Raw genomic sequence first — 21124 nt, forward strand, 5'->3', positions numbered from 1 at the left:
GATGAGGTTGTTGAGCTTGAGAAGGCATGTTTACAGAAACGAGAATGCTCTAATGTCTTAGCCGGAGCACAGAGATCTCCTATTTGGCAAGAGCGGCTGTAACTCCTTCCTTATGAGAATCATGTGCATCTTCTACCTTTGACATTTGTGAACAAGAGAATGGTAAACGATATTTGTGGGCGGATGGCAGTGTATCCAGAGTCCACGTTTTTGCCACTATTCATGTATATAAATTGTTGCAAGACACCAAATGCTGGAGTCCATCAACTTCTCAAGCTTTAATGACTATTGGAGCACAAGAGGGGCGACTGCCAATTCGGCGATGTAGCAAGGCTTGCAAGCATTTGACGTGTCGAGTATAACTGATACAGCCTTCAGATCATTTTGTTAATGAGGCTTCTCCCCGCACCTGAAAAGGGGTCTAAATTTGTTCTGGAATTTGGTACAGGAAGCACGAAGTCCTCGTCTCGTATAAGGCTCTTATTTGCCTCATCAGAGTCTGGTTCATGGTATGGTCTAGCACGGGTCAGAAGGGTCATGGTATAGTGAGGACAAGTTTCTGGAAGCGACTGGAGGTTAATCAGATCACTAGGGTTCAGGGTCAATGGCAGGATATTCAATTTGATGCATTGCCTCCAGAGTAGCAAGCCATATTTGAGCCGATGGTGCCATGAGATTTGCACGCCTTAGAAGTACAGCATCACAGTGGACTCTATCTATCAGAGGCTGTGGTATCTTCGATGAAGAAGTAAGAGCCAAGGTTACTTTACGCTGACGGTGCTTCATTCTTCGTCAATTTCCGTTGAAGGGATGAAAGACGTAGCTTGTCGCTTGATTCGTCACGGCACTTTTGCGGATGACTAGAAAATCGACGCCTATCTCATGGTCGAAAGCCTCATACGATGACTCCAGATCCTCCTTCTAAATGCTGAATCTATGAATGGAGCACATTCTTGAATCGCTGGTAGCTACCTACAAGTAAGTTCTGGCATGGACTTTTGGAGGATTGAAAAGCCCAATTCAGGTGATTTATACTTTTCGTCATGCTGGCTCTGGACTAGCGGAAGATCACCCGGCAAGTCAGGAGCTAAGGTACCTTGGCGCAGGGCAAGACCTGATCAAAGATTCGAGGCACTGTGAACACTCGCGACAAGTTGAATACAACGCGGTCCGGACATAAGTTCGAACCAAGACCAGCATCCTTTTTCTACTTCCTTCACCTCGTTCAGTTCAGATATTAGGAGGCTCTGCGGCACATTCGAGTAAGCTCAGAGACAGCTTTCCTAGCAATTCTTGCGTCGAGCCTGCTCCCCGAGCACCCACAAGCTGTGTCTGGTCTGCGTAGAGCAACAGTGTGACCCTTGTCTCTTAGTTCCATCACAAGCTACTGACTCTTCGCCACTGCGCTGCCTCTTAGGAGATATCTAAAAAGCATCTCCACCCCCATCTTCTTCGCCAAACCTCCAACTACTAGAAACGACAGTATGGAGACTATTGGGAGCAGACTCCGCAAGAGACGCCGTACGAGCCCGATGTACAATGAGGATAGCGAGGACTCTTCTCCACCGCCCAAACGAGCACACCCTAATAGGGGTGCATCTACCCGTGGCAAACGTGGGCAAGCTGCTATCTCACAACAGAGCATGCCTGCATCTTCCCATGAAGAACCACAACCCCCTGTACACGCGGCATCGCCAGTACCTGAGACTTCTCCTCCAGTTGCCTCGCCAGCCTCCGCGCCTAGCATTCAGCAGCCTCCCCAGGAAGCGCCTACTTCCAATCGGCACCTTCCATCTGGGCAACCCTCTCCCCTAGGTGCACATCCACCAGACATCAACACCGTTATTGCAGACATCATCAACCATGGTGAGACAGTTGAAAGCCACTGTGCCTCCCAAGGGTATGCTGCAATGGGTATGGTGGACACAGAAAGCTATTCACAACTAGGAGCTAGTCTACATCTCAAGCTTCAAAGCCTTCCCATCTTGGACAATTTGGTAAGCTGCTATGGGTTACCGAGACGATGTGATCGCTAAGGAGTACAGGCCACACAAATCATAAATACCTTAGCCAAATCCTCATACCAAGAAATCCTCACCATAGCCACGAAACCTGACTCCGATCCCGGTCAAGCCTACGCGACTCTAAAGTCTCTTTTCGATCATACTAAGAAGGTCTACTCGATCACTGAGCCTTTCCTAAACCCTTATGAGCTTGGACTTGTGGAGAACGCCCATCTTGATACAATCAGGAAAGCAAACATGGCTACATTCGTTTCGAGTGTCTTTGGGAGCCAAGACGTAGGATTCTATCATCTTAACGAAAACTTTCTTGACACCTTCGTCGCAGATGGCGGCCGTCTTTTGAAGAATCAAGCTCAGTTGCTCCTGGATCTGAAGACACAGGCCTACATATCTGCTGCAACCACTGGCGAACGTAGCAGAGAGGCAATTCTTGATGACCTATTTCCGCATGACCTAGGGGATCGCTTGCTGAGGCGAAGAACTGGCGCTAAACAGTTGGCTCCGAGCGAAGCGGAATTTGTGCAGCGTGCTCAGAATCGAAGGAAGGCGTTGCTTGAAGAACCAAACACCGAAGCAGGGATGGCGGCTCTGCCAGGGAAATACATTTGGGAAGATTTCTTGAGGGACATTAGTACATATGTGAGCAAGAACTTCGAGGCCATTGCTGGTATAGCTGTGAGTGCATTCTGACCGTCTGCGAAGTGCTCGCTGACATTCTGGCAAGGCTCGTAAGGCGCCTCGCCCCGGCCGCGGATCGAACGTCTTTACCGCCGAAAAGAGTAAACAACAGCCTCAGTCGCAGCAGCGTCTTACACTACAACAGCAGCAGGTACCACAACAAGAACGCCATACTCGGCAGATGCCGCAAATGCAACGTGAAATTTCACTAGGAGGATTGCCCGCCCCAGCGGAGACAGAAAACCTTCATATTGATCCTCGCATTTCCGGAAATGATGACATCGCTGAGAGGGCGGCACGTGCAGCTCCTGTCGCGATGCAGGACTTTGGAAACAATGAAGGTTCTTTAACTCCTCAACAGCCTCTGCAAGAAGCTCAGTCATCAGATGAAACCAGAACCCCGGGTTCAGTGCAACCCGTTGTGAAAGGAGACTTGCCCCAAATCCAGTATCACTTTGAGCATCCGCTTCATCCAAATGTACCTGCTCCACCACCGCCTCATTGGACATTGACGCCGTATGACCATCCTCAGCAAGCACAAGGACGTACACCCGTCCAACAACAATGGCAAGGGCAAGGGCAAATGAACATGGGACAACTTCATCCATCATATAGCGACCCGAATCTCATTCCCTACCCAACACAATCAGCACCTACTTCGGTGCTATATGAACGGGCAAGGCAAGCTGCCACAGCCAAATCGTCTCCGAACAATCGTCGTACCGGCCATCCAAGTCAACGTCGCCCATGGACTATAGAAGAAGAGAATTCGCTCATGGCAGGCCTGGATCGTGTCAAAGGACCTCACTGGAGTCAGATTCTCGCAATGTTTGGTCCAGGTGGTACTATCAACGAAGTACTCAAGGATCGAAACCAAGTCCAGCTCAAGGACAAAGCGCGCAATCTCAAGCTCTTCTTTTTGAAGAGCGGCATCGAGGTTCCGTATTATCTGCAATTTGTCACTGGCGAGTTGAAGACAAGAGCGCCAGCTCAAGCGGCCAAGAATGAGGCTAAGGTTAAAAGTGCAACGAGTGAGGATCGTGCTCATGTCGAAGGTGTCTTAGCTCTTGCCGGAGGGCAGCTGCCGGAGTCAGATCAAGCTGCAACAGATAGGGAAGATCAGGAAAGTGCTGTGCAGAATGGTGACATCGTTATGGGAGATGCAGACGGTGGCCATGATAGTGCCATGGGCAACAGGACAGAGGCTGATTTCGGTACCGCAAACGGACAGGATGTTGCTGGAGAAAGCGCCGACGCGCTAAGGGACGATGTTGGAGAGATCGCACTACTAAAGCAGGAAAAACCAGAGCAGCATCGGACACAGCAAGCACAAATGTTACCTACGAATGTTTACATGAACGGGATCGACGGCAGACCAAATACCCTCAACTTGCATACTCAAGCAATGCATAAGCCTAATCTGGACTCATCAAACACCGATCCAGCTCTCCTCGTTTGATTGAGATGTGCCTATTACCGATGAGGGCCTTGACACAACTTCGTTGCCGCTAGCTCGAGGAAATCCCAGTCAAGGTTCAGTATAAGAAGGCGCCCATGGTTCTCAATCTTTCTTCGACGATGCTGTTCATTCAATGACGTCCTGTTGCACCCGTTACATACCTTTTTTCATTACAGGATTTCCAGATATCGAAGGTGCATGCAGAAGGTGTGACTGGTGACACTGAGTTTGTTCCAGTATCTCACACAACTTGAGAGCATTTGGGATTGCTCTTTGATGAGGACTTCTTTAGTTTGGAGCAATACATAGTTGACTGCATACGTTCATGCTAATAGATACCACGGGAGGGCGGGGAAAGGCACCAGGTTTTGACACTCGAGCCAACGAACATGTACATATGTAGATCAAGCTTGACACCAGATCAATACGGACTCTACGGGTCATGACAACCTTCTAAAACTCATAGTGCCTCCATATCGTTTGGCCAAATAATGTTGGCTTATCCATACCCTTCTCGCGAGACTTCATCCGGGTCAAAACGCCTCGCAATGCCTGCGCCTTCATCCATGCAATCCCCATCATTCTACTACCACCCAACCCCGCATCACCGATAAAACTCCCCCCTCTTAACATTAACCCCGTACTCCCCAACCGCACACCCCAAATCCTCCATCGTCAACACCGCCCGTCCCGCCTGCCCGCCTCCCCCTCCACCCCCTCCATACCCCGCCCTCTGCACCCCCAGCACATGCTGCCCACTCTTCCCCTTGTCGTCCTTCCCCCCGCCGCCGGCCTTCCCGGCCCCGGCTTGCTGCCCCGCCCCGCCTTCCGCTCCCGGTATGGCGGCGGCCGCGGTGGTGGATTGCCCCGCGCCCGTGGCGGAGGATCGCATCCGCGAGTACTGATACGCGTCGGCTGCTATGTCGGCGATGAACTTCTGCGTCGCGAGCGCGAGGAGCCGCGCGAGGGGGAGCGGGGTCGTGGTGGGGGATAGCCCGGCCAGGAGGAGGTGGTGCTGCGTTACTGCGTCGGGGATCTGGATGCGCGTCAGTGAGATTTTTTCTTCGTTTGTGGGGGGAGGCGAGGCGGAGGATCGGGAAAGAGTGGTAAGCAAGCCGGGGAGAAAAAAACGTACGATGGGTGCGTAGTCGTCCATCTTGCCCAGGAAATCCCGCAGTGAGATGTCCTTCCGGGTCGCTTCTCGGGGCTCGGGGAGCGCTTCGTCCAGGGCTGGGTTCTCCGGGTCGGGAGGCGCGGGGTCTATGGCCATGTCGATATCGGGGTCGAGCTCGGCGTCGTCGGTGATGGAGGGTTGTTGGGTGGTGGAGGGATCGGGGGCGGAGGTGGGGTTGGGGTTGGGATTGGGATTGGGGGAGGCCATGGTGGCAAAGGATAGAAGCGCTGTGAGGGTGATGCAGTATACTCGCTGTCAAGACGTGGTGGTGTAGGAGTGTAGGGGTGTTGAAGGTTGAGTTGCTGATGTACTTTGCAGCACCAGCAATTGGTTATCGCTGTCAGCCTTATGGAAGGGCTGCCAAGACTTTTCGCTCAATCGAACGAATCTCAAATCGTCCTCCGCCACTTCTCAATTGTGAAAGAGACGACCAATCTCAAACAAATCTTGGGACAAATAGATGCTGAGCAGTCGCAAAGTTGCGACAGTGTTTGTGTTGGACATACCAGGCACAACATGGCGTTTCTTTCTTACCTCGAAAGTGTTTCATGCAAGCACCAGCTTCCTAAAACATCTGTCGCAAACTCCAGACATTCGTCTAATACGATTACCTAGACAAGGCGTCCTTGCCTAGGCGAGTGAAAAAGCAGAAGGGATGTTTTTCACCATAAGATGAATCTGTGAGTCACCTGGCATGTTTGCGATAGTGGACTTGAGACGTAATAGAAAAATGAAACGAGCCTTCGTTACTTGTACCGCTCAAGAGGGTAACATCCTCTATCAGTAGGTTGGGCAGTTGTCCTCTTTCACCTACGTTTCATGGAAGCACGTGACGGTTTGTGGACCTTATGAATACCCATCATCCCCAGGTCCTTTTGATTATTCTCAAGAAACAAGACATAAACCCTCTACCTCGTTACAAGAGAAAGCAACCAGACATAGCCCATCTAAATCATTCAAAGAGAAAGCAACAAGGCATACTCCCTCTACATCGGCACACAAGACCTCCGCATTAGAACTATCGTTACGACGCCTCACAATTATGGCACTGATTCTCGCAACCGCTTTCATCGCCATCACAGCGCTCGCTCTCCCCAATCCCACCAACTCCATCCTACCACGCGACTTCCCTGAGCCTCTAGGACGCAACCAGGGGTCTCCTTTCACCGCCCTCACGTTCACAATATACGAAGAGCCGGACTGCAAAGGTAAACCCGCAGGTACCTACGCAGGCTCTTACGGCTTCTACGAAGCCCACCAAATGCAATCCTATAGGCTCACCCGCACACTAACTATTCACGAAGTGTTAGACTTCTACTCTGGCTCGGCGACAGATCTGACAGTCAATAATACACACGATCCCACCAAGAACGGACATTATACAGAGGCTTGCTGGCTGTATGACGCAACGGCGGGGATAAATGCTACTGAAAAGGATCAGGCTACTGAGGGGGGCGGGCACAATGGGAAGACTGCAGGGTGCCATACTCTTAACAAGAATGAGTGGTGTGCGATACTATGGTTACCGTAAACCATTGCATGACAGGGCGCCGGCGCTCTTAAGTGCCACAGGTCAGATTGCAAGATGTATCTGACGCTAGGATGCGATATTGGCTTGGAATCTTGGGTTAGACTTAGTCTCGAGGGATTGGATAAGCAGGGTGCTGGGAAGGAATCGATGCCGCGAGAAGACACCCCCATGCGTTGAATTTGATTTATGATAATGCGATTCGAATTGTCAGTGGCGTTTGGTGTATTTTTAGTCATTTTGCCGGGTGTGAGGGAGAAAGATAGAAGGCCAAATATTCGCCATCATGACGGTTCTGGGCGAGAGAGTCGAGGGCTGTTGAAGGTGGAAGCATTGATATGTATTGCAAAGGCTTTTGGTCAATCAACGCCTGGTGACACTGTCAGCCTGGTCCGTTTGGGAGAGCTGCCAAGACTCTTCCATCCTTCCGCTTCAATCATTTCTCCATCACTTCTCCATAAACAGAGAGAAAAGTCTATATGCGGTGCATTTGCATACACAACAATGCTTGGCCTTACGTCCGCGCTGCTACGAGAACGATTTGTGGCCAACGATGCCTACTTCGTGTGACAAACTAGAAACAAGCCAAATGCTGTCAAAAGGAGAGACATCTGGAGTTGGGGGACGACTGAGATGTCATCTTACCTTTTTAAAGCACGCATCTCAGTTATAGAGGGAGAAATGAGGGGAGAGTCATGCTAAGGACAGTGTTTGCCACATCCATACCGGCCTTGGGCATTGGAACAATATTTACATGCGCAGCCAGCGACGCATGGTGCACGTTTCAGCGTTGACAGCATCGCTTCATTGGACAAGAAAGAAGCCCCTCCTATTCCTGCAAATAATCTCGTTTCAAATTCGTCTTTAACGAGTGTTTGTCTGACACCTCGTGACGTCTCTTTCTGATCCTTTGAGATGTTTCATGCAAGGATCAGGAAAGGAGCACCGCCAACTCCAAGCCCCCATCTCAACTTCTCGGACAAGGCTTGCCTCTCGAGGAAAGTAGGAAAGAAAAAGGGAAGATCGCCCAAAAGAAGATGAAACGTTGACTTGGCCGGCGTTTTGGAATGGCGCTGAAACTGGCAACAAAAAAACCATGAAACGATAATTCATTCACTTGTCCGGCGGTCAGCAGAATTTTTCGCCAACTCTGGCAGGTTACAGTGTTTGAAACAAAGACCTCCATCAGCATAAAGGAGGCAGACGCTTGTTCTATTTACAGAAAACCTTTGTGGAATAATTCTCCTCTCCCACGTGCGTTCTCTTTGGGAGTATCACAGGTCGTGGCCACGTAAGTATTCATCATCTCCAACCCTGCGAACAATTTTCAAGCAAACATATCTGATCCCTCCATCTGAGTACCTAACCCCTTCTGTTCCCCTCTAAACGATCATACAACGCTCGCAAGTATGACACTGCTCCTCACGGCTGCCCTCATCGCCGCCACCGCGCTCGCTCTCCCCACCACCAATGACCTTCTACCGCGCGACTTCCCCCAACCCCTGGGCCTCGACCCCGGCCTCCTCTTCTCCCAGCTCACATTCATCACCTACGCCGAGCCGTCCTGCCAGGGCGACGGGCACGTCTTCACGGGCGCCTACGGCTACTACGACGCCTTCCAGATGCGATCCTACAGCCTCAGCCGCTCGCTCCTGGCCGACGAGGTCTTGGACTTTTACACCGGCTACGGGACCGGGTTGAAGGACCGGTATTCGGTCGATCACGCCATGGATGCCCATTACACGGAGGCGTGTCTGCGGTACGATGCAACGGCGGGCATCAATGCGACGACGCACGATAGTGAGGGCCATGGGAGGTGGAATGGGTGCCATACGCTCAATAATAACGAGTGGTGTGCGGTTGTGTGGCTGAAACCTGGTAATTAGGAGATGGAGTGCTGGCGCTCTCTTGCATGTCACGGCATCGATTGTGCAAGGCATAAATGGCGTGGGGATGGGAGTTTTGGGTGGGATGTCCGGTGTGTTTTTCTGAATCGGGTGTGTGACCGACGAATGCCGCTGTATCAGCTCTAGGTGTGTTTGTGTCTGGGTATCATCGTGCTTTTCAAATCATGCGCTGGCGTTTGACGCGTTATCAGTCACTGTCCGGTAGCGACTTTAACAATTGGACACATGTTTTCTTTCACCTCTCACGCCGTTTCCACTCCACCGTCACGGGAGCAATGCTCCCTCCAAAGTTGAAGCGCTGGAATATTGGAGCGTTGAGACCCTCTTTGGGAAAGCTTGAAGCGGCAATTCTTCTCTTCGTTCTGGGCTTCATTGCCTACTCCCAGATCCGTGAACATCGCAGGGTCTTCCCCCACTGGTGTCTCCATAATCTCACGGTAGCGAAACCCGCGCTCGATTTTGGCTTGAGTGCTGCGGTCGACGATGCGATGAAATGATTCTGATAATCCGACAATGTTTGCGCCTGCGTGCCAATCTACTTCTCAGTCCAAGATCTTCGTACACTGACATCGCAAGGTCATCGGCTGTGCCCCAGGCTCTCCTGTCATCTCGAGGCTTGTGCCTGCAATCAAGATCGCTATACGGAGCCGGTGTCGCGCGACTGTACGGCGTAACGGAGAGGCATCACAGCCCACCTGCGATGCTATCGTCCATAATCGAAGGCTGATGAAATTTCTCCCGTCACTGTCGATGCGTTCGGCCCAACTCGTGTCCGTCGGGCCGGTATCCGCAGCGATGATAACATGTAAGAACGTCGCCACCGGTCTCACTTGTACATCCTCGCGGTTAATCCACTAGGCTATAATAAAGTGCCGAACCTCCTTCTACTCCCTCAGGGGCATGCTGTGAAGCTCCTTTCTCGAATTGAAGGCGTCCGGCAACAAGTTCGGTATCTGGAATGCGTTGACTCATCCCCGGCGCATCGGGTGGTTCTTTGTCACTCATTTTCTACAACAGCATGGGCTTGTAGATCGGTCTCTTTCGTCGCTTGCGCCAGAGAGACGGTAAAAGGATTTCTCCGAGTTGTGCTAAGCTGTGAGCCGAGAGCTGGTCGTCGTATCTTGTGACTAGGCAGCAGAGAAACTTTCCGTCATCGAAAACAAGCCAGTCGCCGCTCCTACAACCATCAGTCGCAGAACCGACGTCGGCGAGCTAGTCTTCCAACAAGAGGAAGAGAACCTAGTCTGATTTCTGGGAGGATCCGTCCGACCACCCTTCTCCGCCCTTCTGGCCCCAACCGTGGGAGAGATGTTTTTTGCACACACCTGGAGACCGAATCTGTTCGAATACCGCCCTGCAATTCTCCCGAAGATGGATGCCTTGGACAGAGACCCTCAACATACGACATGGCTTTGGGACTCGGTCTGCCTGCCTTCATAGGCGCAAGAGAAGGAGCAGGCGAAGATAGTCCCGAGACGAGGGCGGTCCGCAGGAGGAGATTCCGATACCGTTCCGTCGAGTACAAAGGCACCTCGGGGGCCGAAATTTCAGTATTTATTTCTTGCCGTGGAGCGTGAATGAGAGAAATGCGCCTCGCCTCCGCCGGTCTCGGCCGCGGGAGTCGGAGAAACGATTGAAAGCCATGATGCCGGAAGGGGCGGGCAAGGAGAACATCGCGACACGACTACTAGCTTCGGTACTTTCGGTACTTCTGGCTGACTGGGGGCCAAAGGCAAGAAAAAGGGAGCAACGATCAGAAGGACTTGTCTTTGCGAGGTTACTGTTTTTGGAAGGATTTGGCTGGTTTCATCAGGGCCATGCGTGGGGGAGTCACTGCTGCTTTTCGATAGGTTTGCACTGGGATGTATGAGATGATTGTGGAGGGGTTCGCTCTTTGTCTTCTTTTCGTACATGAGATACCTTTTTAGATGCTAGCTCGTTCAGCGAGTCGAATCAGGACGCTCGTTTCGAGTGTCAGTGGTCTTCGCTCGGTTGTGAACTCACCAAGTCACCGTGTCACATGTTACGTCAGCGAAAGAAACTGAATACCTGTTATGAGTGAACCATCTCATCATAAGCTACTACAAACCAGCCTTGCATCCATCCGTGGTGCGTACCTCGCTATGCCGTGGCCTCCAGTGAAGACGCATTCCCAGGCAACGATTCGATCCCTGCCGCCGCCGCTGCTGCCGAGCTCATGGTCAGGAATATGTTGCCGAGATCTCCTATTGCGGGACCGTCAGCAATTTCCCTCGCTTCCTTCCTCGCATCCGATAATAAGTATGTAAGTAAGTGAGTCAACTCACCAAGTCCCGTGTAAACCCCTCCCCGTCCAGCCCGCACGCACACGCTGAACACGGCCGTCACGGCCTCCCACATGCGATACCACGTGCTGATGTCGGATGGACCGGTCGAGAAGATCTGAACGACGCATTTGTCGTCCGCTGCTCGCGTTCACAGATCCCGCGCGTCAGTTTTTATGTATCTGACGTACGTACGTATATACATGTGCACGTAACCCAGACTGCGATTTATGGAATCAAGCTCAAACGAACACGCTCGACGGTCGACACTTACACGAATCGATATACATGGGCAACCCCTGCTGCGTCTCGGGCGCGCTCCGGGGGCCGAATATCAGCCGCGCCACCCCGGCCGGCATGTCGCCCAGCACGTCGCGGCAAGACGTCCATTCCGGGCCGAAGGCGCCGCGGCAGCGCACCTTGGGCTCGTAGATGCCGAGGACGACGGCGAGGTTGTTGTCGCCGCCTGCGTACGTTCGAAAAATCACCATTGATCAGTAGTGCGTGGAAATTGACGGAATCGAAAGCCTTGCGATGGCCCAGGGAAAGCGTGATTTTCCTTTTTTTTTTTTGCATTTTGAGATCCTACCGGGTCGAGGAGGAAGTGAAGTGGTTGGCTTACCGATGTTGCGGGCGACGCCGCCCCGCGACTCGCCGCCCGCCGCGCACTGCAGGATCAGAGCGCTGGCGGCGCGTCGGATCTGGCCGAGGCTGGCGAGGGCGGTGCGGGCGTCGTCGGAGACGAGGGTGGCTTGGAAGAAGCAGAGGGCGCGGTCTGTTTGTTGTCAACATGAGCATCGTCGCATTCACATATTACCATGCTCCAAGAAATGTATTGTGAGGCCTATAATATAACATAAAGCGGTTTCGGCCGATCACTGACCTCCCATGATCCGAAACGGAAGCGGAAACACTATTGCTTCCAGCCCGGTATGACGGTTGCCCCATGTGTATTGCACCGAGTCGGGCGTGACGTGTTCCTTTGCGGATTCGCAGTCGATGATGTTGGGGTTGAAGCCGAAGTGTTCGCCGCTGCAGCGGATGTCCAGGGCTGCGTCTTCGGTGGACGATGCGTTCGGCGTGGATGAGGTGGTGTTTGAGTTGACTGTGGGCAGGGAATGAGACAGGAGAGAAGAGGGAAGTGAGGGCGCTTGCAGTGGGCTTGCTAGGACGGGAATGAGGGAGAGGAGAGCGAAGGGTAGGCTACATGATAACACCATCTTCTGTACCGTGCTGCGGATCACCGGCACAGCTTTACTTGATCCCGATTTCACTACAAGACTTCTGGCATGGAAGTAGGAGATGAATCAAGAGCCAACGATAGCTCGTGTAGTCGTTGAATGACTCGACTTACGCGACTTGACTGTAGCCGCAACTGCCTCGCTTCGTACCATTGGCGCTCTTAAGCAGTGTGGCTCACAACCAGCGGCGCGGCTATATAAGCTTCAACGCATTGTGGTTTTTCCGAGGGCATCGTGCTATCATTCGTTACCTTCTGGGAGGTTCGAGTCGAAGGATGTCTCCAGCGTGCAGGTCTATGAACGGTGATGATCGCACTGCACAGCTGCACACACAGGAATGTTTGATAAGAAGCAAGAGATGGAAGTGGAACACTTGTTTTGATTTAGACCGTGAACTCGAGCCAGCCGACGGGTCTAGCCAACACGCAGCAAGCCATTAACCCTGATGTCAGTAGTGGTAGCCACTGCCAGCAGTCATTGTTAATCGACTCCTCTTTGCCTTACTTTGACGTTGATCAGTAAGGGAAGTCCATGAATCAGTCGTCCCAGGCCGCGAGCAAAGTGCCTCATCCGTGATATCAGCGCCCCTTTGCAGTCTCAAAGAGCGCATCTGGCTAGCTGGTGCATAGCCAATCTCATCCTACTTCTCGAAAGCTCCGCAACGGTCATCCTTCTGATTGCATTACCGAGTGATTTCGAAAAGATGCTCAAGCATTGAAGCCGGGGAGCGGACCAATGATAGCGGACTGGGGTTCGAGACATAGCACTCAGAGCAGATGATCCGCTTCCTCAAACTGGCTCCCGGCAAAAGATACTTGGTATGAGCTCCATTCCAGCAGTAAGTGCAGGTTCAGAATTCAACAGGCATCCTGATGCCTGTATTGAACGCGATGGTGGAAAAGATTGCGCATGTTGTCGAGCGATGAACGACTGGTTTTGCGGAAAACGAAGGACTCATCGTCGATCAATTAGAATATCGCCGCCAACGCATTGATACAATACTCATGTCGCTCCTCGAGGTGGACGAGGCAATAATGCTAGGTATTCACCCCACGGATGAAACCATATGCCTTGACAGCCAGCCGCGACCAGTAAATCTGTGGTTGTATTCAAATACTTCCGGTTACTTTTCTAGGGTGTGAAGGTATCATTGAAGCGCAAGATAAGAGATGCAGACCTCACGACGGGCCAAAATCCGCGCCAAGGAAATTCGGTGCGCATATGCAACGCTATCGAAATGTTACATGAGAGCGCAGGAGAAGTCTCTCAACATCAGTACGTTCGATGTAGACAATCTCATGCTGTCGTATTGAATTGAATGGAATAGTAATCGTCGTTGTCGCCCGTAGGACTTGCTTAAAACCCTCTTGGGCTAATTACAATATTATTACTTTTTTATGTACAGCTGGTCGACGCGATCTTATCCAAATCGCCAGAACAGTAGGGAAAGCCAAAGTCGACAGTGGCAGTTGTTCGATTACTGAGTAATCAACCATGCGGTTCGATCTTGCTTCCTAGCTTGGCGTCGGGCCTTTCAATCACAAGCCCTTCGATTGCAAGAACGTCTGGATCACGTCATACGCGCCGGTGGCGTTGTAGTGCAAGTTTATGCCGTGGCCCGAGTTGGGCTGGATGTACGCTGTGAAATCACCGGATGGCACCATGGGGAAGTTCATGGCCGCTGCTGCTGGGATCGAGGGAAGAGATGCATTGCCGGTGGCAAAACAGTTGCCTCCGCAGTATGGCAGGTCGTTCGCTGGGATTACATTAGCATGCTTGATGATTTGGGACTTGACGTGGTTCGGAAGAACTTACACCCGGTAACAATCAGCACTGGCCCAGCGAAGGCGTTCATCATCGGCGGACTACCCAATGTCAACAGCTCGCCGACAGTGACAGGCTGCTTCGTGTTCTCGGCCACGAGCAAGAGACCAGGATCAAAGAAGCCAGGCAGGAAGAAGAGATACTGGTTGGCGCCAATGTTCGCGTTTGTCAAGTAGCCCGCAGGGTAGTTCAGACTTGGTGAAGAGGAATTTAGTCCCACAACGTAGTCCGTCAAGCTATACATTTTGAGAACAGACTCAACAGTAGATGACGAAATATTGGTGTTGAGGACAGACTCCACAGCAGATGAAGAGACATTGCCGAGGCGGAATGGCTGGTTGAGGTACGCTTGCTCAAAGTTGGACCCGGCCTCAAAGTAGCTGACGAAGGAAGCGTTCATCGAGAAGCCGGTCAGGACGATGCCGTCGGAGATGGTGGGGTACATATTGACAAGGGCATAAGTCTGGGCAGAGCCGAAGGAGTGACTGGACGTAACATTAGGATCTGCCCCTTCAAGAGTGTACTGATCATGCTCACCCAACGTGTGTGACTTTGCCGAATGTCTGTTTGACGCCTGGGAATGTACCATTGCGCAACATCATTGTCAGTTCAAACAAGGCTGCCATTTCTAAAGACGCTTGGATCTCATCCACAGGCTCGCCGTGGGAGGAGTTGCCGATGCCCAAGCGGTCGTAGGAGAGTGTGCAGTACTTGTATACGTCGGTAGCAACATCGACGTAGCTGTAGTTGAAGTTGTCGTAAGAGAGATCCCAATATCTAGCGCCATTGTCAGCAAGACAACTCAAATCGAGTCAAATGAATCGACTCACGTCTTGTCAAAGCCGATTCCGTGGGTGAGGATCTGAACGGTTGGCTTGGTCATAGTCGCATTCATGCTGCTAGGCATACAGAACTGGGTGCTGATGTCGTAGGTGCCTGCCGTTGTCGCGTAGCCCGAAAGTACGGTTTCAGTGAAGTTTCTGCCCTGCTGGGTTTGGTTTTGGGCGAAAGTAGTGGCATCGAGGTTGGTCTGTGGCACGGTGATATTGAAGACAGCGGTGCGGGCAGAGATTGTGACCGGGACGGTCATGTTGATGCATGTTTTGGCAGCTGCTGAGCCAGCAAGCACGACCACCGCAAGGGCGGATTTGGGGAACATTTTTGCGGTTGTTCGAGCTTCTCGATTAGCTGTGCAGAATGCTATTCCAGGCCAGTCTTTACGGATCAGGACTGTTTGGGCCGTTGAAAGGAGGGGGCGACTTGTCGAGGTTAGTGAGTTTATAGGAGAAAAGAAAAGGAAACAAATGGCGCAGACAGGGATAATAATGATCAACGCGAGAGGACGTTGAGATGAACGTCATGATGCTTCTCGCGTGTAATAATGATATATCCATGTTCCCGCTTTCCGACTGAGCTTGAAATGAGACATTATCCGTGGTTCCTGCATTAAACTTCCACATCTGATGACGATTAAAGCTCGGATTGTGCTGGTACACAACCAAAGAACCTAGATCTTTGAAGCATGCTTTTTGATGATTGGTCCTTCGAGGTTGGAGCATATCTCAGGGGTGGAGAAGATGTAATTTGCTCAAATAGAATGAAAGAGAAAAGAAAAACAATTGTCGATCTTAAAGATGAGATGCTCTGCTCTCAAAAGGTCTGGATCTTTGGAAGAGACTAAGAAATTGACGCAAAGTTAGGAGAAAACCTTTTCCTCTTTTGACTGAAAAAGTGGATCTTGGCACCATTAGTTTCTCCGTTTGAGGCGGGAATGACGTACATTGACGCCGATTTCACTCTTTTCGGACACCTGCTCTCTGCCGAATGAGGGGAAGCCCTTTTTGACTTTCCCATCTTTAGAACCCCCAAAGAATACTTACATCTATCTCATCTCCGCTTATTCCGCCCTGCTGATATTCAAGTACCCAAGAGCTGATTGTACACTTCATACTGCTACTCGCGCTGAAAAGCCGACGAGATTCTTCCCTCTCAAAATTCAACCTCGGATCCATTGGGCCAAGACAAAGAACATTGAACCCCTATCACGGTCAGGGTTAGATGACGACACATACCTCGTCGGCGCCAAAGGGGGGCAGTCCTGGGGGGGTGTACGTCTAAAGGAAAGTGGTGTACACCGGGGCCCATTCCCCGAATCTTTTCCCGTGGAAAGAGAAAATATGATAATCGTGCCACGCACTTACCTCGCTACCCCTCGACACCACTTGGACCCAAACGCGGCACATGATTAAAGAGATGTGACTGGTCAGGCTGCTGGCACACCCTGACATCCGAATCAGGTGTTGACATACGAGTCGCAAATCGTGGTGTGTTGATACCAGGTCTTACTTCAAAGCCTGCTGCATAGGTCGCGTCCAGAGTACACGTATCATCCTCTGCCCTTTTTTATAGATAATATGCGCCTCATCCTAGAGCTCAGAAGCGACAGCCCCGGGCTGTGCTTTGAGACCTCGCTCTCATAAGTCCAGTTACCGCTCCGCGAGTCGCATCTTCATTCTTGCGGTGCGCGTGAAAGTCCCTTCAAAAGAAACGTTGCCGCCAATGTACAAAATCTCATCTCCTTGGTCGTTTGATCGCGCTGCAAGTGTTGCAATCGTACCAGTCGTCCCATCATGAAGTTATCTCCATCCTCGTCTCCCCTCCTCTCCTTCTGCTACTTGCATACCCTGACCCTCGCAGCTCTCTCCGTCGTGAGCCCGCATCCTGCAAACGCAATGGCAACTCTGAACTCTACGTAATCTCCGCCTCCATTCCTCTCTCCCGTTCCCTCTCCTAACACATCCACCCCCAGCACACCGCCCCCCAACCCAGCCCGCCCGCCCCTCGACCCCACCCAACTCCGCGTCCACGGCACCACCACCTCCCTCGTCTTCGGCAAATACACCGCCCCCGTATCTCCCTTCGACCTCGTCGGCATCGTCGAGAAAGCCCAGTTCGAAATCGTGCAGTCCGTCGTCAAGGCCCGCGGCGATGCGCCCATTGCCCAACCGACGTTCGAATGGCGCCACGGGAGGTTGTATGTGCGTGTGGAACACGAGCTGGCATTGACGTGGTTGGTGATGGCGGAGGCGCTGCATGGGCTGCGGGATTTTGGGGACGAGTATGGGTTTTGGGGGTTGAGCTTTACGGTGCTGGATGATACGGCGGGGATCGTGGGGAGCGGCAGCGTTGGGGTGGGTTATACGTGAGTCTGGTCTGGGAAGGGGGTGGAAAGTGGGTTCGACGTACATATGAAGGCCGGCTCGATTCATTGATAGCATATATATGTACGCGTGAAGGGTAGGACAGGACAATTCCGTAAACTCCAGTATCCTTTGCCATGCTTCTTGCTCGCAGGAATGCCATGGGTACACAATGCAAAGGCGCCCACCGAGCGCCATACCATGAGATTCTCCTTCGCTCAGACCTTCCCCAAACACCTCGCAGTCGCTCCGCTAAGGGCGCCAGCATCCCAATCGCAAATCAAATGATGATCCATCCCAACTTCCACGCTCTTACCTTATTCCCAATCGGCCTCCTCTACCTGCCAGGAACACCCGGATCCAGATCCCGCCCATTCCGTCTTCATGTCTGTTGACCATCGTGCGGAACATTGACAGTGAGTGCATCGGGACGCAGGAGCCAGGAGCCAGCGCCAGGTCCTGCTCGAGGCCATGGTCCGTAAGCGCAGCCGTACAGCATACATTCTCCAACAATTGTCAACCAACCTTCCTCGCTGCGAGTCCAGCACGTCGCACCGATCGATAGGAACGGTAGTGAAACCCGCAGCAAAGCCCCCTCCCTCAACCAACCTCACCCACGGGCGGCAACCGCCACGGATCCCCCCCCTCCCCCAGCACCTCCTCGCTCCACCACGGGTCCCTTCCCCGCTCCAACGGCACCCACTCCACCGGCGCCAGATACGTCCGCAGGTCCACCACGCTCCCGCCCCCGCGCGCCCCGCCCACGACGTCGCCACCGCCCTTGTTCCGCCGCCGCCGCTCCTGGTACCCCGCGTAGACCTCCCGCACGCGCGCGCGGTCCTTCTCGTACTCGTGCCGGGCGTGCGCGCGCCGGATGGCGGGGCAGAGTTTCAGGGCCAGGGCGGCGAGGTGGGGTTTGGGGCCGTGGGGTGGGGCGCGGGCTGGGGGGGAGGAGGGGCGGGCGCGGAGGCGCTGGAGGGGGGTGGTTGGGAGGAGGGTGGACATGGTTGGGTGGGGCTGAAGGGTGTTGTGGTGGTGGTGGATTGGTGGTGAGGGTTGGTTTCTGGTGATGGGGTGTGAATCTTTTGTTGTAGGAAGAAGCTACTTGGGCAAAGAGGAGGAAGTGGTGAGTCCATTTTTTTTTTGAAAATGCAGGTTGACGTGGAGATGCAGACCCGGAGAATAAGAGATCTTCAATTTTCAGACCCTCAAATTCAATTGTATACCATAAATGGGGGGAGGAGGTCCGTGCGGCGTAATCCATGATGTAAGGCTCCCCTAAAGAGTTAGGGTTCCGTAAATCTTAACTCAAAACAGTGATGAGAGATGAACCAATTAGACGGTAGGACGGGCCGTCGCAAGCTTGCCTGCAAAAAGGAGCCGGACATTAAAGTAGAAATTTGGTTCATTATTTGACTGTCTGAAGTTTTAAGGGGCCATTGGAATCATCATCTCTGCGCTTCCAGTCATCGCTCTCGAGGCGCCTCATGAAGACAAAAGAAGGACCAGCTTTCACATATCACTAATAGGAGTAAAGAGATCAAGATTCAAAGGGTGTTTAATACCGTCAACCTTTTCCTGCATTAATGATTATCGCTGCCGTTGAAGCTCGCTTTCCTCGCCAAACGGAAGGCCAACCGCCTTGAATTATTAGGTAGTCGCACTTCCCATATGTGGGTATCCCAAAGATCGACCATGATGGCAAAAGGAACTTCTCGAATGCTCATTTTCTCCATACTCCCAAAAATCCCTCCAAGATGGCTAACATACCATAGACCCCAATCATCACGGAAACATCCGTCATCTCGTCCGACACTGGGTATTTGCTGCCTTTTGTCGCACCGGTTCCCTCTTTTATTTCCTCCGCCACCTTCACTCCGTTCGTCACTGCGAGCGCAATCCATACCGCCAAGTTCAAATATTTCCAGCCGAATATCATGCCTTCCAGCCCTTGTGTATAGTGGACCATTGCAGCCCCTATTAGGGTGACGAATGTGAAGGGTAGAAGGCCGATACCCCGGTCTGCGTAGGACAAGCGTACGATCTCGAGGATGCACATGCAGATTTGCGCGAAGACGAAGAGGTAGTAGAGTATGGAAAATGCTTTGCGGGTTTTTGCGTGCCGACGAGTCCGACCTCCGGTCTCGAGCCGGACGATCTCGACATCTTCGGTGGTTTTGTGGATGGGATAGTGACTGACGTCGGAGGGTCTTGAGGATTGGTGGGAGGCCCGAGTCGAGAGCCTCGTGCCTGTCACTGCGAGAATGACAAGTGCTAAGAGGTATACCCAAGTGCAGAGAGGTACGAGGATGGTGTCGAGGAAGCAGGAGGTGAGCATGTGGCTGTAGAGGTGGGAGAGTGGGCCCTATCATAGGTAAGCAAGGCTCAGGATCTCAAATTTTGGATGTCTGCCTACAAAGCCTTCCGGTCGGTTGGTACAAACCATCTCAATCATGTTGGACAGCGACGTTGTTGTAAGTTGCTCGCAAGTCAGTAAAAGGACTGTCGATCTGAGTGACGAGCCTATATATATGAAGATCGTCGTCACCGCCTTCTCACATTACTTTATTGAAAGAGCGGAACGGTCCTCAGCCGACCAAACCAGCTACTTTAGGTACTTTATTGTCGTTCCCGAAAAGAGCAGCACGCGCCTATTCTTGGATGGGTGCGTCAAGCAATCGCTGGAAAGAATTGCAAACGAGATAACGGTAAACCCAGAGATTCTCGGACCCGACTCGCTAGTCTCAAATCGGATACTCGTATCGACCCGGATATGCACTCGACAAAATTCGAACCTTAACAATAATAACTCATCCTTCCTCAACAACAGTGCGATAGGTAAATAATTGAAAAAGAATTGTAGCGCATAGAGTACGACTTCTGAATGTTGGAATGTTTTTGGATCCGATATTGTATTAGGGGCTATCAACGTTGCTATTGCGAGTCAGATAGTTGAAAAGTCGGTACGGGGATTTTACAAGAAGCAGAAAGTTATGCGCGAAATCGTGCCAAGATCTGCAAGCAGACACGTTTCGCTACTTCAATGAAAGAAAGTCACCATTGCACTTGCAGCTCCGTAGCTGCAAGCACACGGTCAAAAAGTTGGAACTTGGAAGCTGTAGAGCTGTAGCTCATGCTTTCGTTCATACTACAGCTTGCTACTATCTGACTTGCAGTAGTGACTTCGATAGTGCCTATCGACAAAGTTTTATGCTAGTGTAGTAGATATCGAGCCTGTATTTCTTACACTATTGTATAATTCCATCAATCCGACTTCAATTTCAAGTGTCCTTGAAGATTTGGAAATCGCATTCTATATCTTATAATCTTTTTAATCTATTTTTCTTTACATCGTTGTGGAACGATGAATTATAGAGGTTCGAATTTGGAGAGTGCATATGCGGGTAAAGTAGATAGGAGTAACGGAGCCGCCGGGGCCGGAACCGCCAGGGTCTCGAAAAGTCAGCGCTAGTACCGGGGGTATCATTCATTGGACAGCATCAGACTCACGGACAGATTGTAGGACTTTGTGCACAACGAGGCTTCTTCTCAGCCACCATTCGTCTAACCTCAAGAGTCACGGTGAAACACATGCTTTGATTGATTCATGGTCATGGTCGCTCCCGAAATCGTCCGGGCATCGAATGCCAAATTGAAGAACCTGCCTCCAGGATTGGTAGCGGTCTTTGGTATATCCCCTCCAAGTGTCGGTAGAGCACAAGCTGAGAGTCTGTGTGGTTGGTGCTACAAGTGGTATTGGTGAAAGCACCCTAAAGCAATTCTGCC

General features: G+C 51.8%; 8 protein-coding genes across 8 annotated transcripts; 3 read left to right on the forward strand and 5 right to left on the reverse strand.

The window, feature by feature from the left end:
• Positions 1-1484: 1484 nt before the first annotated feature.
• Positions 1485-4161, forward strand: HO173_005886 (uncharacterized protein; the record flags this gene model as incomplete). The annotated part of the gene is made up of 3 exons (XM_037307798.1): positions 1485-1997; positions 2046-2699; positions 2749-4161. 3 exons carry the CDS (start codon positions 1485-1487, stop codon positions 4159-4161), a joined length of 2580 nt encoding a protein of 859 aa, XP_037165607.1.
• Positions 4162-4765: 604 nt separating this feature from the next.
• On the reverse strand, positions 4766-5542 carry HO173_005887 (uncharacterized protein; the record flags this gene model as incomplete). The annotated part of the gene is made up of 2 exons (XM_037307799.1): positions 4766-5197; positions 5297-5542. The coding sequence occupies 2 exons, from the start codon at positions 5540-5542 to the stop codon at positions 4766-4768; spliced, it is 678 nt and encodes a 225-aa protein (XP_037165608.1).
• An 835-nt stretch (positions 5543-6377) lies between these two features.
• On the forward strand, positions 6378-8749 carry HO173_005888 (uncharacterized protein; the record flags this gene model as incomplete). The annotated part of the gene is made up of 2 exons (XM_037307800.1): positions 6378-6814; positions 8272-8749. The coding sequence occupies 2 exons, from the start codon at positions 6378-6380 to the stop codon at positions 8747-8749; spliced, it is 915 nt and encodes a 304-aa protein (XP_037165609.1).
• Positions 8750-10891: 2142 nt separating this feature from the next.
• HO173_005889 (uncharacterized protein) lies at positions 10892-12467 on the reverse strand (the record flags this gene model as incomplete). Its single annotated transcript, XM_037307801.1, has 6 exons — positions 10892-10995; positions 11077-11214; positions 11348-11539; positions 11696-11848; positions 11957-12178; positions 12428-12467. The coding sequence occupies 6 exons, from the start codon at positions 12465-12467 to the stop codon at positions 10892-10894; spliced, it is 849 nt and encodes a 282-aa protein (XP_037165610.1).
• Positions 12468-13852: 1385 nt separating this feature from the next.
• HO173_005890 (uncharacterized protein) lies at positions 13853-15297 on the reverse strand (the record flags this gene model as incomplete). Its single annotated transcript, XM_037307802.1, has 4 exons — positions 13853-14070; positions 14130-14623; positions 14676-14915; positions 14969-15297. The coding sequence occupies 4 exons, from the start codon at positions 15295-15297 to the stop codon at positions 13853-13855; spliced, it is 1281 nt and encodes a 426-aa protein (XP_037165611.1).
• A 1471-nt stretch (positions 15298-16768) lies between these two features.
• HO173_005891 (uncharacterized protein) lies at positions 16769-17344 on the forward strand (the record flags this gene model as incomplete). Its single annotated transcript, XM_037307803.1, has 2 exons — positions 16769-16890; positions 16948-17344. The coding sequence occupies 2 exons, from the start codon at positions 16769-16771 to the stop codon at positions 17342-17344; spliced, it is 519 nt and encodes a 172-aa protein (XP_037165612.1).
• A 594-nt stretch (positions 17345-17938) lies between these two features.
• On the reverse strand, positions 17939-18343 carry HO173_005892 (uncharacterized protein; the record flags this gene model as incomplete). Its single annotated transcript, XM_037307804.1, has 1 exon — positions 17939-18343. One exon carries the CDS (start codon positions 18341-18343, stop codon positions 17939-17941), a length of 405 nt encoding a protein of 134 aa, XP_037165613.1.
• Positions 18344-19061: 718 nt separating this feature from the next.
• Positions 19062-19793, reverse strand: HO173_005893 (uncharacterized protein; the record flags this gene model as incomplete). The annotated part of the gene is made up of 2 exons (XM_037307805.1): positions 19062-19703; positions 19755-19793. 2 exons carry the CDS (start codon positions 19791-19793, stop codon positions 19062-19064), a joined length of 681 nt encoding a protein of 226 aa, XP_037165614.1.
• Between the last annotated feature and the right edge of the window lie 1331 nt (positions 19794-21124).

The sequence above is a fragment of the Letharia columbiana genome, assembly GCF_014066305.1.
Source record: "Letharia columbiana isolate WasteWater2 chromosome Unknown Sc0000016_s0, whole genome shotgun sequence".
Lineage (NCBI taxonomy): Eukaryota > Fungi > Ascomycota > Lecanoromycetes > Lecanorales > Parmeliaceae > Letharia > Letharia columbiana.